This window comes from Musca domestica, unplaced genomic scaffold, assembly GCF_030504385.1.
Source record: "Musca domestica strain aabys unplaced genomic scaffold, Musca_domestica.polishedcontigs.V.1.1 42, whole genome shotgun sequence".
In the NCBI taxonomy this organism is placed as follows: domain Eukaryota; kingdom Metazoa; phylum Arthropoda; class Insecta; order Diptera; family Muscidae; genus Musca; species Musca domestica.
Genome location: NW_026712329.1, coordinates 6,438,046 through 6,452,988, shown reverse-complemented (window position 1 = coordinate 6,452,988; position 14,943 = coordinate 6,438,046). Strand labels below are relative to the sequence as shown.

Below are 14,943 nucleotides of genomic sequence, written 5' to 3'. Positions count from 1 at the left end.
CTACAATACGTTGGAAGCCCGTTTATGTTCAAATTAACTTTGGAAGATTTCGATATTGAAATAATGACATAGAGGCCTGCCCAGATTTTACCCTCATTTACGCAATCCGTCGTTTTGTTATGTATTCCAAAAAAAAATTCACAAAAGCCATGGTCCATTTTACAGCTAAGTAAATCCAATAGTCATCCAATATGCTCGACGTCTTTTCTCTTTAAGGAAAATGTTTTGTTTTGGTCCATTTGAACCTCTGAATTTAAATCTCCATAACAGTATTCTCACCCTAACGCTACCTCATGAAAAATTTCGTGAGGATCGGACAATAATTGCGACAAGTATATAATACCTTAAACACAGTGTTGGGGTGTAGAAAAACTTTAAAAATTTACAATTCAAAATTGTAAGTCAAAATGAAAAAATCGCGATAAAAAATTTGACAAAAATTTAAAAAATGTAACAAAAAATATTCAAAATATTTATTGGCATATTTTTACGTGATTTTCTTTGATTTTATCCTTTTCTGGCAAAAGACCATTCCGAATTGATGAGAATTGTGAAAATCAGTCCAGCGGTTCTTGACTTATTAGCGATCTAACTAACATTTCCTTCTTTGATATTTTGGATATGAGCATGAATGTAACGGTCAGAAGTAACATTTTCGTGTATTTGTGATTTCGCCAGGATAAAAAATATCCGATGAAATGTTATGAGGATCAAAAATCTACGGAAGTAGATCATTTGCATGCGGGAGTGGTAATTCATATCATTTCATTTGCTTACAGTTGCCTCACTGAATTCTTGGATAGAGTGGAACCATTTCATTGTGTCAAAATCGAAAATCAAACAAGTAAAAAAGCTGTAAGTTCGGCCGGGCCGAACTTTTAATACCCTCCACCATTTGGTACAAATTTGGCAATTTCCAAAAAATAAAACCCGTTAAAAATTCTGTTAAAATCTTAAAAATACCGAATGCTTATACGACGACGTGGGCCTGCATAGGCAACTTTTGTCATAAATTATTACAATATTTAAATGCGAAACTTGAAGAAAAATCTGTTTATAATGTAGCTAAAATCGTCAAAATACCGAATATGGGGGTACCGTTATATGGGGGCTATACGAAGACGTGGACCTGCACAGACAATTTTCTGGCATGGGCTGAAGTATCCATTACTAACTTCACATACGAAATTTGAAACAATCCCTGTAAATAACGTCGCTAAAATCATTAAAATACCGAATATCGGGGGGTACCGTTATATGGGGGCTATATGAAGACGTGGACCTACATGGCTCATTCTTTGACTTTGGATGAAATATCCATTACGAACTTCAAATACCAAATTTGAAACAATTCCGGTAAACAATATCGCTAAAATCATCAAAATACCGAATATCGGGGGGTACCGTTATATGGGGGCTATATGAAGACGTGGACCTACATGGCTCATTTTTTGATTTAGGATGTAGTATCCATTACGAACTTCAAATACCAAATTTGAAACGATTCCGGTAAACAATGTCGCTAAAATCATCAAAAAACCGAATATCGGGGGGTACCGTTATATGGGGGCTACAGGAAGACGTGGACCTGCACAGATAATTTTCTGTCTTAGGCTGTAGCATCCATTACAAACTTCAAATGCCAAATTTGAAATAATTCCGGTGAATAATGTCGCTAAAATCATCAAAATATCGAATATCGGGAGGTACCGTTATATGGGGGCTATATGATAACTTGGACCTACATGGCCCATTTACGAACTTAACCTGCCTACTGGGAAAAAATACATGTGTGCAAAATTTTAGCCTTCTATCTCAATTTGTTCGAAAGATAGCGTGATTACAACAGACAGACAGACGGACAGACAGGCAGACACACAGACAGACAGACGGACATGGCTAAATCGTCTTAGAATTTTACGCTGATCAAGAATATATATACTTTGTTGGGTCTGACATGAATATTTCGAGGAGTTACAAACGGAATGACAAAATTAATATACCCTCCATAGTATGGTGGAGGGTATAATAAAATTGCCAACCTCATGAACTCGTGGGGTGTCAGAAGTAACATTTCAAATAGGATACACTTTTTGTCCAAAATGCAAAGGAAATAATGGTTTTAGCAATGGAACCCCACAATTTCCTAATTTTAATTTTTGATGTCTTAAACCAGTCAAAAAAGCATTTTATGTACACTCACATTAAGTCTTCGCATGGCATATTTTGTGACATATCCGAAGAACCCAACCAATGACTTAAGACATTAAAAAAAGAGTTTTACGCATTCTAACCTTTAAAGCTGCTTATGTACTCACACCTTTACAAATGAAGTGTACTGCGTTAAACCTCTCCTTCAATATCGAATGGCAGATCGACAGGTAAACAAACAAACAAGTAGTCGGCACTTTTAGGATTTTCGATTTTTCAATCTTTTAACACTCTGAGTGAAATCTTTCAATTGCAGAAAATTAAAGTTGTTCATAATCCAAATTTTGTTCAGTTTTCGAAATAATAAACAACAATTGAATTTGTTTTTATTAAATTGGCAAAATTTGCAATTTTACTAAAATAGAGTTTTTTTCCAGTAGTCGGCACCATTTTCCAATGCTCGGCATGTCTATTTGCCAGTAGTCGGCATATGGTATTCCGGTAAAAAATATTATTTTGTATATTTTTTTAAATAGTAAAAAACAATGATAATTAATTTCGTTGTTAAATAGTGTTTTGTTTAATTATCATTCTAAACCAAATATAGGTAGAAAATCAAGAATAGTATGGTTACTTTCAGTAACGTATGGATTTTCAATTAAAATAAAAATGAGATTAAATAAAAACAGAAAGAATTACCTTTCTTACATTTGGAATTTGTGAATTGATCTCTTTCCGTTAGATAGGCAACATTTCTTTCAAAATTGCCACTCCTATTTAAAAAACCTACTTAATTTTGAAAAGTTCGTCAAAAAGCAAAAATAAAAGCAACTGCCGACTAAAAATTATTTATTTATTTGAGTAGTTTTTGGATTATTTTTTAATACTTTTCTCAAATTTTAGTTAAATTTGTGAAAAATGATATTTTTCTAGTAATCGGCACCCCCTGCTGACTACCGGCAAATCTCTATTTTTCTGTTTCTAATATCGGCATTAAATAATATAACAGAAAAATGCTTGATTTGTATGTTTTTAAGTTATTAAAGTAATCTTCAGACTGTTATTTACTATTATTAAATATTTCTGATTCCGAAAGTATTAAATTTAATTTACTTAAATCGATTATTAAGTTGACGCCACCACTAATTATACCCTACATTTGTTGGTAACAGTCAAAAGGAAACGAGATAGACCCATAGTTCCTTTTGATGATCTGCATGGAATCACATTTTGAGTCGATTTATGCATGTCCGTCCATCCGTCCGTCCGTCTGTCCATGTATTTTTGTAAACAAAGTACAGTTCGCATTTATTCCCCGATCCAGATGAAATTTTGCACAAATCATTTGTTTGGCCCAATGCCCTATTGAAATTGGAGGTAATTGGTCAAAATTTAGATATAGTTCCCATATATATCTTCGTCCGATTTGGCTTTTTTTTTGTGTACCAAACGTGTAATATCAGCCGAATAGTATGGAATTTCGCACATACAACCAAATTAGGTCTGAAAATAAGTATGCCAAATTTGATCGAAATCGGTTCAGATATAGCTATAGCTTCCATATATATATATTGTTCATCCGATTTGTTATTTTAGTCCTCCGCAGCCGTAATATGCACTCTGTAACAACAATATTTGGGGAAATATATGAAATGCAGCTCAGAAATACCTTTGCAAAATTTTATCGAGATCGGTTCAGATTTGGATATAGCTTCCATATATAACTTCGACCGATTTACCTTTTATTGTGCACCAAACGTTTAATTTTTACCCAAATGGAATGAAATTTGGCACATACGACCGAATTGAGACTGTTCATCCGATTTGTTACCCACAGCCGTAATAATCACTGCGTAACAACGATATTCAGGGAAATATATCAAATACAAGTCAAAAATATCTTTGCAAATTTTAGCGAGATCGGTTTAGATTTGGATATAGCTCCCATATATATATTTATCTGATATCAAATTAATTTTGCACCAAATGTGCAATACAAGTCCGAATTTAAAAGATACAAATGCTTCGGCATATTTAGTCCTTTCAACTTTCAATTATAATTATAATCATAGCGTGTATGATTGAATTCTCCCATAAATTAATTGTTATGTGGAGCTCTACTTAACTAGCAAAGTGGTGTAGGGTATCATAAAGTCGGCCCCGCCCGGCATTAGGACTTTCTTTACTGGTTTTTTCTTTACAAACATGCACTATCGCACGCGTTAGAAGACACTCACTGACGAAACCGTTATTCTCTCTTAATAAATGATCCAAGGTAGATGTACTAGGTAATCGCATCAGCCCAGCTGACGGCACCATTAAATGTCAAAACAAATTGTTGTAATGAAGAATTCGCCCTAAATGAATGCAACAACAAATTTGTTTATGTTGTCTTCCCCAAAAGTACCTTTTTATAATATTTCAAATAATTTAAGAGCAAGTTAAGAGTGAAACCAGTAAAAAAAATTAAAAGAAAATGAAGGAAGGAGGTTAGAATGGAGCGCAGCTTTAAGCCTCAACATCTAAGATTCCCAAAGCACATCACGGGAAGTAATGCAAGAATTCGACTCTTGTCATTTGCAGTTCCAGAAAACTTTCGGTTTAAACCAGTAAAATATAGTCATTATAAGTTTATTGGCTTAAAAAATATCGCAATACTACAATTAATACTTATTTTACTCTTATTTGTTTTACAATAAAAACTTTATTGCGAAGTTCGTTTACGACGAGAGACACACAAAATAAAATGTAAACAAACACCTCGTTTCTGATTGGTTGAAACAAATTTGCCGCAACCTTTAAATGTCATGGCGAATCTATGTTTTTCGCCTTAGATGTCAATTTTGACATTTGAGGGGACCACAAAAGTTGCTTTGTTGTAGCAATTCGCCGATGCGGTTACCTGTTAGATCTACCTTGAAATGATCGGAGCTCATTGTTTCTTTTTTACAGAAAGAGAGCAGAGAACACTGTTGACGTTTTTTTGCAATTATTTCATTATTTGATCACTTCTATTCTTAGTTATTTAAGTTTAAATTTCAAAACTACCGACTACTGGGACATGACGAACTTAGGCGCACTTACCCTATTTTTTTTTTTTTTTTTTTCGAAACAATAAATACACACACAAAATGAAATTGGACACACTTAAGAAAAGAATGCATAAAACACTTTTTTGACTGACTTAATTCATCTTCGAAAAATAACAAAGGAGCGTAGGACCGAAATCGAACTAGGTCAAACTAAAACCCCTTTGTTCCTCTACGAAGAAGCAAGCCGATGACATAAGCCAGTCAACAAAGTCATTCTTCCTTGACATTTATGGTGACAATACATACTTCTTAAAACTTCAGAAATACAGACCGCTCCCTGTCAGAATTATTTAAAATAATATGCAACAAGTTGTTTTCATGCCTAGATTTCCTTTCAAAAATATGATCTAAGCGGCTCTATCTTTCAATTCCGTGAAAAAAACTGGTTAATTGTTTTAATTCTGTGTACTGTAATGTAATGTTAAGTTTTCAGAACAAAAAATACATACACAAAATTGGCAGAAGTTTGGCAGACTTAAATACACTCGGCAAAATGGTGAAAGGAGGACATACATAGAAAAAATGTAACCAGTTGGTAGCTCTACGATACCTTTTAATTGAACCATGGGTTTGGTATACCATACCATATCAATTGTCATAATCCATACAACTTAAATTTTGTGAGAAAATTTTAAAAATCATCAGCATGGTAGAACTGAGAAGATAAAAACATGTAATCATATGTTTACAATTTTTTCAAATTTATACATTTGACAACATCTCATTGTTAAAATCTATATTCATAACTCCATTGTATACACACAAAATCAGGGATTGGAACTGTTTTTATGCATGACTGGCTAAAGTCAATGGTTGGCTTCTTCGTAAAGGAATAAAGGAATTTTAGCTTAGCTTAGTTCGATGTTGACCCTACACTCATTTATTCTTATCTAAAAAAGCCAGCCGATGAGTTAAGCCAGTCAAAAACGCGTTTTATGTACTCTCGCCTTTAGAAAAAGAAAACTAGTTATCAGCTAGTAGCCCTAATTTACTTTTTTACTGTACCATGGTTACGTTGCAAAGCTTGATGAAATATACTACCATGGTAGAAGAATATAGTTAGACGCGTCGACACAGCTGCTGGGACAATGAACTGTCAAACCAATTTTGGAATTGAAAATGTGAATGAAAAATTATTTAAATTTGTAAAAATTGTTGAAAATGCGAATTATAATAGCCTCCGAATGGCGTAGTATAAGAAAACATATAAAAATCCACTTATATTTGAAAAAACATTTAAATTTTTTGACATATCAATGCTCCCAAACGTTGATGCATCTAACTGTATTCTTCTGCCATATATACTCATAATAGAAGAATACAGGTACATGCATCCATGGCTCAATAAGAGAGGTTGCTCAACTTCAAAGAAACTAGAGAAATGCAACCATGTGCTGGAGTCTTATAGTGTCAAATAGGATTTAAAATATGCAACAGTAGGCTTTGTTTTTTTTTTTTAATTTTTTTTTAACAAAATTCTTATATTGGGAAAAACCCGCGAAACAAGAATGAAATTTTGGGGTTATTCCACGAGATGTAATCTAAAATAGTAGGACAATGCAGTGTCATCACAAAATTGCACCATTTGTTTACCCATTTACGTCGAAATTTTGCTTTTATTTTACAACCAAATTGGAAATACTTTTAAATTATTGTATTTTTTATTCAAAACTATACACACACATACACAAAATGTGTATATGTTTTGACATAATAAGGGCACCAAAACAAAAAAATTGTTTTTGGGGGTAGCTTTGTTCTACCATCCGTAATTGTGCCATGCATGCATCAACGTTTATCAACATTAAAATGTCAAAAAAAAAAAAAAAAAAAACAATTACAAAAATGCTTTGGCAGTTCATTGTATCACCAATTGTTTTGAGTCGGCTACCTGTATTAATGTATCATGGAACTAGTTGACTGAGAGTCTCGACCGTTCCATTTTCAGAATAATTCCATTGAACTAGTCAATTCGAAATAACACAACTCTACTAGGTTATGTAGTCGATTGTCATAATAGGAACTGTTTTTGTTTTTAGTTCGCGGATGAAGTAATTTTGTATGAAAATTATTCCAAAATGTGGTCGTTAGTTACTTCTTCCATTCGGACTTTAGTGGTGCGCCAACAATTCACCGCCGAGGCATTGCGAACCCTAAACACCACCGCTGTCTGTGAGGCTGCCCGTAAGGGAACACGCGAGAAGGCTCGAAAAAAGAAGGTAAAAGTAGAAGTTAAAAAGGTTGGCTTCATACCCCACAATGAAAGAGACAGTAAGTACGTATCGCCATGACTTGTTCTTTGCATTTTATACAATTTGTATTAATACCTCAACCTTTGAAATATAGAATCAATTTATTACGTGAAAACAAACATGTCGATGATTCCTGGAAGCAAGTCTCCACAGACAATTGTTATGTTAGGAAATATTATCGCTGGCCTGTTTACACAGTGGCCGAAGCAATACAATGCCATCGCGAAACCCATCATCCAACCATGTATAATGAACCAAATTCTCCACTTGTAGTTCATATTGAACTAAACATGAAAGCTGAAAAATCGACACGTTTTGTGGATAACTTTCAACGTATGGCCATGATGCCACATAAATTTGATCATGGAGAAGAGAGAAAGATTTTAGTGTTTACAAAGGGAAACGTAAGTAAAAAGCAATTGTATATTTTATAGGTTACATAAATAGAGTAGATTGGTTAGAAATTATTGAAAATGTGTTTCCTCTAAAACACATTTTTTCCCAAGGTATACCTACTCCATTTTTTTTTTCTTAAAATTAAACTTGCATCTATAAGAAAAAACCACTCAAAGTGGTTTTTTATATCATTTTAATCTCCCTATACTTACCTCCTATATTGTATATTTGCATCATAACAACACATGATCTCTTTTTAGGATGAAATTACCGAAGCACGTCAAGCTGGTGCCACTCTTGTTGGTGGTGTTGAACTTATCAAGGACATCACCAATGGAGAACTACTTTTAACTGACTATCAATATGTTATAGCTCATCCAAATATATTGCCAGAATTGGTAGCATTGCGCGGTTTAATGAAACGTAAATTTCCCAATCCTAAGTCCGAAACATTGGGCACAAATCTAAGTGAAATGATTCGTCGTTTTGCCGACGGTATTAGCTACCAGGCCTTTAAAGATGAACATCAGCAAGATTTTGGTTTGATTACAACAACCATAGGTACCCTCGACATGGATAGTAAACATTTAGAGGAGAATTTACGTTCGCTATTAAAGGATGTGAATAGTGTTAGACCGAAGCGTGAAGGTCGTTTTATAACCAGAGTCCTATTAAAGAGTCCACCTAGCAGCGAACAACTGAAAATTGATGCGTTCTTGTATGTTCCAGAAATGTATGAAAAGGGTAGTGGCAATAAAAAATCAACAAAGAGTACCACAGCAATACAAGAAAACGATGAGGTGGATCAACTGGAAGATGATGAGGAGATTGAAAAGAAAAAGAAAGCAGTAAATTAAATTAAAAGCTATAAACATACACTATATATTTTGTTTCCATAAAACCAGTTGTTGATTTTTAATTAAACCTTGAAGTTACTTGCGTGTCCAAAACAAAAACTCCCTGGGCTTTTTTTCTCACTGAAAAATGTCAAACATATGATAAGTGTCGAAAGGCAAAATTAAAAAAAATGAGCCGAAGCCCGGTGTTGGGTTTTTACGTTCAATATAAACAAACCATATACTTTACATTGCATTGGAGGCAATGTTGTTGTGGAAACTTGATTTGTTCTGGTCTTCACTTCATAATAGTTGCTTTAAAATAATTACTACCTTCCGAAACAAGACATGTAAGTCATCCAATCTAAATGTGACTGATACTGTCTTCCTGGCGTTCCTTTTCCCATTGCAAAATTCAGATCAAAGTTATATCGAAAAAAAATATAAAATCGAAAGTAGTTTATTTACATATAACTCATATTTTAAACAATTTTTTCTTAAATTCTATCAGCATATTCTTTTGGAATAAAGCCGACGCCCGATTTTTTAAAATATGTTACACTTCTTGTTGATGTATTAAATGCAAATTCAAAAACAATATCCAAAGAATTTATGTTTGCCATAATTTCCTCGACCTTATTTAGAAATTCGTTTAAAAACGTTGTACAAACCCTCGGCTTCCAAAGGTAATTCTATGTAAAGAAGGAAGGGTAATCTGTCGTTTCATGTTGTTGTCATCGAATTCAAAATTAAATTACCTTAGGAATGTCGCATGTTTTCCAACATTCAATTGGACTAGAAACCATACCCTTCGAGTCTTTGTAAGCAATGTACAGTTCCCTTACGTTAGACAGATACGATTGCAGCCAATATTTTAGAAATTTTGTACTTTTATCTCGTATCGAGGACCACATTTGTTTAGTGGACACAAATTCCACATCTCTTAAATTTTTAAGATCATTCCTAAGGGTAAGAGTAACAAAATATATTTTAATTAATTATATATACTTTGATACATAAATACATACTTTGATGCTTCAGTGACCTTTATAGCCGGTGCTCTTGCAACATAGTGTAGATTGTATTTTCCCAAGTTAGCTTCGTGTATTGCAACTTGAAATATGTTGTCATCATTGCAATCAGAAAGTTCCGGCATAGTGTCTTTTCAAGATAAACAAGATGAGTTGTTAGGAGCCGGTTAGAAATAAAAATTTTTAATATGATTTTATGTAAGAAAAGAAAACAATCGTAATATACAAAAAATTAATATAATTTAACACTGGCCATAATCATGTATTTTTTACCATCCCTATAATTTTTAGATTTTTTCTCATTTTAGATGTGGGTCTATCATTTAAGATAGCCAAATCAAACGACTGCACCCCTTTATTTCTCTACTATAATTGTTCTTAATAGATGATTGGATTGTTTAAAATTTTTAATCATTATTTTCTGTCATTTTACAAACAGCAAAATGTGTAAATTGGGTTCAAGACTTGGCCATAAACTGTTCTAGCCCACATATAGGGGTTCATTGGAAGTGTAGCAACATTGATAGTGAGTGGGGGCTGTACGAGTCTCAAATGAAATAACAATCTAGTTCCAAACAATCGGTTCCGAAAACTTCCATACATGACTACTCTAAATTTATTATAATATCCTTAATCTTAAAAGACTTACTTAAAATTAAACACTAAAAAAATAACAAAAAATGAACAAAATTAGCAATTGATTGACGGTTCCAAGAACTACTCTAAACTATTCATAACATTCTTAATTTTTAAAATCTTATTAAAAAATTAACATTAAAAAATTAAAAAAAAAAGGAAAAGATGAGCAAAAATCACAATTCATTAGATAAATCAACTATGCAAGGAAAACAAAAAAAAAAAAAAAACAAATTAACACAAAAAACCATATATTTTAAACAATATTGAAATGTAATATAATTTACGCCTCTAACATTTTAGGGAAGAAGTAGTCTTAAGGTTAGGTGGAAGATTGTTGAAAATGCGAGCAATTCTTACATAGAAGTATTTTTCCAACAGAGGAGTCAAGCGTGGTATAACAATTTGCAGGTTCCTTACAGATCTCGAAAACTTAAAAAGATCCAAAAGAATGGAAGACGTCCTCAATTTAAAATGTTTGTAGAAGAACAACATTGACCCTAAATCCACAAAACACTCAAACGAAAACCGAGAAACTCCTTCACAGAAGGAGATATATGATCACAACGTTTGACACAAAAACATATCGCATTACACTATGAAACAATAGTTTTAACTTACGAAAACAAAACCGCAGCTACCCCCAAAAATCTCAATACAATATAAAAAGTGAGGCATTATTAAGGGATGTACCAACTGAATTCTAATATTCTTAGGCAAAACTATATACAAACAGTACAACTTCTTTAAAATAAAGTTAACATTGGACACTAAAGAATTCACGCACATCAAACACCAAACCAGAATCAAGAAACAAACCAAGACATTTCATCGAGCTTACAACATTTATCTGCGTCCTATAAATGGAAACATTAATTGAATCCTCTTGTAAGTTCCCAAAAAAACATAACTTTAGATTTTTGAGTATTTATTGAGAGACCGTTACAGGACAACCAAGTTACCAACATATTAACATTAAAATCAATTGATTACTGCAACACATCCATAAACACATATTCTCCTTTAAACAAAACTTGAATGCCATCAGCAAATGCAAACGACATACAATTCCTACCGTTAATACAACTCAGCAAATCATTAAAATACATAACGAACAATGGAGGGCCAAGAACAGACCCTGTGGCACACCACTACCCACTGGAAGCAGATTGGAAACAACATTTTTACCACAGACATACTGTTTTCTCCCGAACAAGTAAGAAAACATTAACTTACAAGCCGAGGACGAAAAATTGAAGAGACGATGTAACTTACCAATTAAATTGGCATGATTAATCCTGTCAAATGCCTTCTCCAAACCAAGTGATAATAAAATACAGCAATCACCAGCACCGACAGAATTTCTTATATTATCAGTTAATCCAACCAGAAGAGATGTTGTGCTACGATTACTTCTAAATACATGTTGACTCGGGTGCAATAGTGAATGCTCATTTATATATTCTAACATTTGATCCTTCAATACATACTCAACCATTTTAGAAAGAATTGACATTATTGATATTGGTTTCAGTAAAATTTTTTTTTTTCGAAAAATTTTCCAGAGGTTCAAATACCACCCAAATTCCGGGAAACTCTTTTTTTTCTTAGCGTGAAATTTCGGTTACACGCCGCGAACCAAAGTTTTCTAAATTTGATACATTTGTATGTCCAAAGCTGTCTACGTGAAATAGAGATTTTTTTTATTGAAAACATAATTTTTAATGAACTGATTAGAATCGGGTTATGATGGTGGAAAACCCATGTCTCTGGACCCAGAAAAGGTATTAACACAAATTGCAGCATTTTGTAAAGGTAAGACTGTCAGCTTTGATTTGGCAATAAGTTTTTTTCGACTTTTTGGGGTCGTGGTCGCGGTCCAAATATCGATAATTTGACTACAAATCCCGAATTGCATGTGACCACTTGTTGGATAGGTATTTTCAAAATCTTTCAAAATATATCGGGTAAGTGGATCAAGGTCTAGCTCGGGCCTTGAACTCGGAGTAGTTACCCGGAATCAGGGAAAAATACCTACCTCTGGAAAAAAGATTCGAAGAAATCGAAGAGTTTTTACTAAACTAGAGTGGTTCCCTGTTTTCTTCTTTCCTTGATGGAATCATGTCCTAAAAACTCCCACAGTATAATATTAAAATGTTCCAAAAAATATATTTAATCCAAGGCTGGCAAAATATTTTACCCGCTGCGGCAGATATGTTTGATCGGTTTTTGTGTGTCGGCCTGCTGTGTGTCATGTTCCTCGACCTCCCCATTTTTACATCATACTCACCTACGGATGTAATTTGACAAAAACGCCTATGATGTGTATTATTTCCACTCTGATTTCTTTCAAATGCATCTTCGCTCTGTGGCAGTTCCACTACAAAAAGCTTTCCATTGCACCGTGACACAAGCGCACTAAAATCATTTTTCTCGTAATAAAAACCCATAATTCTTTCTAGAATACCACGCCTGCTATAAACATCAGTCATTTCCACTTTGTTTGCATTTCTATTGTCATCATCATCAATATCTTCTTCCAGCAGAACAATGTAGTCTTCAAAATAAGTATTTAACAAGGGATGCAATAAATTATTTTGTGTACTGTGTTTTATTTCAATCGGGTCACCAACAACATTATTAAGATCCAGGGGATATTGACTCGGCTCTTTAAACAGATAGCGAAATTTTTTTGCTGGTGAAAATCGTGTGTAATTTATATCGTAAATCTTCACAAGTTTGGGCCTTGTCATATATTCAGGGTTTTGTTGCAATTTTACCAACTGACAATCGTTTATTTGTAGCAATAGAGACATGTTTGGTATTTTTTTATTTTTCTTTTAAGATTCACTAGGACAAAGAACTTATCTACTCCGCTGAGTATAGTTATTTATAATCAGAATGTGAATCCCCCAACTTGGGCTTCAACGTTGCTAGCGCCCATAGATATGGTCATGTTTTGCGATTCAAAGGTTAACAATGAAAGATTCACTGAAAAGAGCAATAGAACCAGTTCGATCGAAGCGGTTTCTATAGCCTCCTACCAAAATAGTTGCGTGTGCTTAGGATCTTGGCCCGTAGTAGCTAACCTCAGCTGATTTAAAAGCATGGTATAATGACCTCTTCATTTTCTTTAAGTTACCTTGTCAAATTACAGTGTTTAAACAGGCTCCCATATCTGATTTGTGAGTTTGCAATGGGGTTGTAAATAAAAATTTTGACAATGAAATGTTTTCAACAGAATTATTTTGAAAAAATTGTAGACATATGATTGGATGACTTTACCTTCTTAATTCTACCATGTTTAAAGGTGAGAATAAATAAAACGCTTTTTTGACTGGCTTAAGTCAACGGCTGGCTTCTTCGTAGAGAAACAAACGCGTTTTAGGTTGACATAGTTCGATTTTGGGCCAGCGCTCCTTTTTTCTTTTCCCAAGAAGCCAGCCAGTCAAAAAAGCGATCTATGTATTGTCACCATGGTAGAAAAAATAGGTAGACGCGTCGACACAGCTGCTTGGACAATGAACTGTCAAACCAATTTAGGAATTGAAAATGTTGAATGAAAAATTATTTAAATTTGTAAAAATTGTTGAAAAACGCGAATTATAATAGCCTCCGAATAACGTAGTATATGAAAGTATATGAAAATCTACTTATATTTGAAAAAACATTTAAATTTTGTTGACATATCAATGCTCCCAAGCGTTGATGCATCTATCTGTATTCTTCTGACATGATTGTCACATTAACTTTATGCATGGTACAAGAAGGAGGTAGAACAATAAAAACATAAACCCATGGTACAAGAAGGATGTAGAGCAGCATCGTAAAAGAAATACAGCCTTGATGCTAAGCCCGCTTCCCGTCAAATTTGCATGAAACAAGTTGTTTCCATTTATTCAATATTTTTCATCATTTTTAAAATCAGTGAAAAATTGAATGGAATGGATTTTCTATCAAAATTATGATTTAAACAGTTCTATCTTTAAATTACATGGTGACTTCCAATCATTGATTTTGAAAATATTCCTTTTTTATTTTTCAAAACAATAAATACATACACAAAATTGACAGAAGTCGAGCACACTTAGAAACAAATTGTTATCAGCTGGTAGCTCTACCTTACCTTTTAATTGTACCGTGCATCAATCGTTCACATGCACAAAGATACCGTCTGCTAGAAATAACTATTATTCCTGAACCTCCAATTGATATCGGCATGGACAATGGTGGTTCTCGGATGCACATTTTTTTAGCTGAATTTGACACAAATAAACGAAATGACTCATCATGCGCTATTAAATCATTTTTATCTTTTCCTTTCCATTGTTGTTAGTCATTTTAATTACTTTTTTCAGCAAAAAATAAATTGGTTACACTTTTTTTGGTTACAATACAACTGGTTTCTATGGATTATTCCTACTGGGGAAATTGCCCAGTATAAATTTGCAAACTCTCAGCAACTCTAATGTGTAAACGTCTTTCGCATTTCGCTCACTGGACTTTTGGCTGAACGAACAGCTACCAGTAAACATTTGTACCGCAAAAT

General features: G+C 33.5%; 2 protein-coding genes across 2 annotated transcripts; one reads left to right on the top strand and one right to left on the bottom strand.

Annotated features, from left to right (window-relative positions):
- Positions 1 to 7,193: 7,193 nt before the first annotated feature.
- Positions 7,194 to 8,847, top strand: LOC101895673 (large ribosomal subunit protein uL1m). Its single transcript, XM_005186353.4, has 3 exons — positions 7,194 to 7,518; positions 7,590 to 7,899; positions 8,152 to 8,847. The coding sequence occupies exons 1-3, from the start codon at positions 7,322 to 7,324 to the stop codon at positions 8,746 to 8,748; spliced, it is 1,104 nt and encodes a 367-aa protein (XP_005186410.1). The 5' UTR covers positions 7,194 to 7,321; the 3' UTR covers positions 8,749 to 8,847.
- Positions 8,848 to 9,171: 324 nt separating this feature from the next.
- LOC101895493 (decapping nuclease DXO homolog) lies at positions 9,172 to 13,367 on the bottom strand. The gene is made up of 4 exons (XM_005186352.4): positions 12,685 to 13,367; positions 9,756 to 9,888; positions 9,486 to 9,690; positions 9,172 to 9,419 (listed from the first exon to the last, which is right to left on the bottom strand). Exons 1-4 carry the CDS (start codon positions 13,208 to 13,210, stop codon positions 9,225 to 9,227), a joined length of 1,059 nt encoding a protein of 352 aa, XP_005186409.2. The 5' UTR covers positions 13,211 to 13,367; the 3' UTR covers positions 9,172 to 9,224.
- Between the last annotated feature and the right edge of the window lie 1,576 nt (positions 13,368 to 14,943).

Coding starts and splice junctions, on each gene's coding strand:
- LOC101895673 (XM_005186353.4), top strand. CDS start 7,322: ATGTGGTCGTTAGTTACTTCTTCCATTCGGACTTTAGTGGTGCGCCAA. Junction 7,519..7,589: donor CACAATGAAAGAGACAGTAA/GTACGTATCGCC, acceptor TTTGAAATATAG/AATCAATTTATTACGTGAAA. Junction 7,900..8,151: donor TAGTGTTTACAAAGGGAAAC/GTAAGTAAAAAG, acceptor ATCTCTTTTTAG/GATGAAATTACCGAAGCACG.
- LOC101895493 (XM_005186352.4), bottom strand. CDS start 13,210: ATGTCTCTATTGCTACAAATAAACGATTGTCAGTTGGTAAAATTGCAA. Junction 9,889..12,684: donor TTGTCAAATTACATCCGTAG/GTGAGTATGATG, acceptor TATCTTGAAAAG/ACACTATGCCGGAACTTTCT. Junction 9,691..9,755: donor AAGGTCACTGAAGCATCAAA/GTATGTATTTAT, acceptor TCTTACCCTTAG/GAATGATCTTAAAAATTTAA.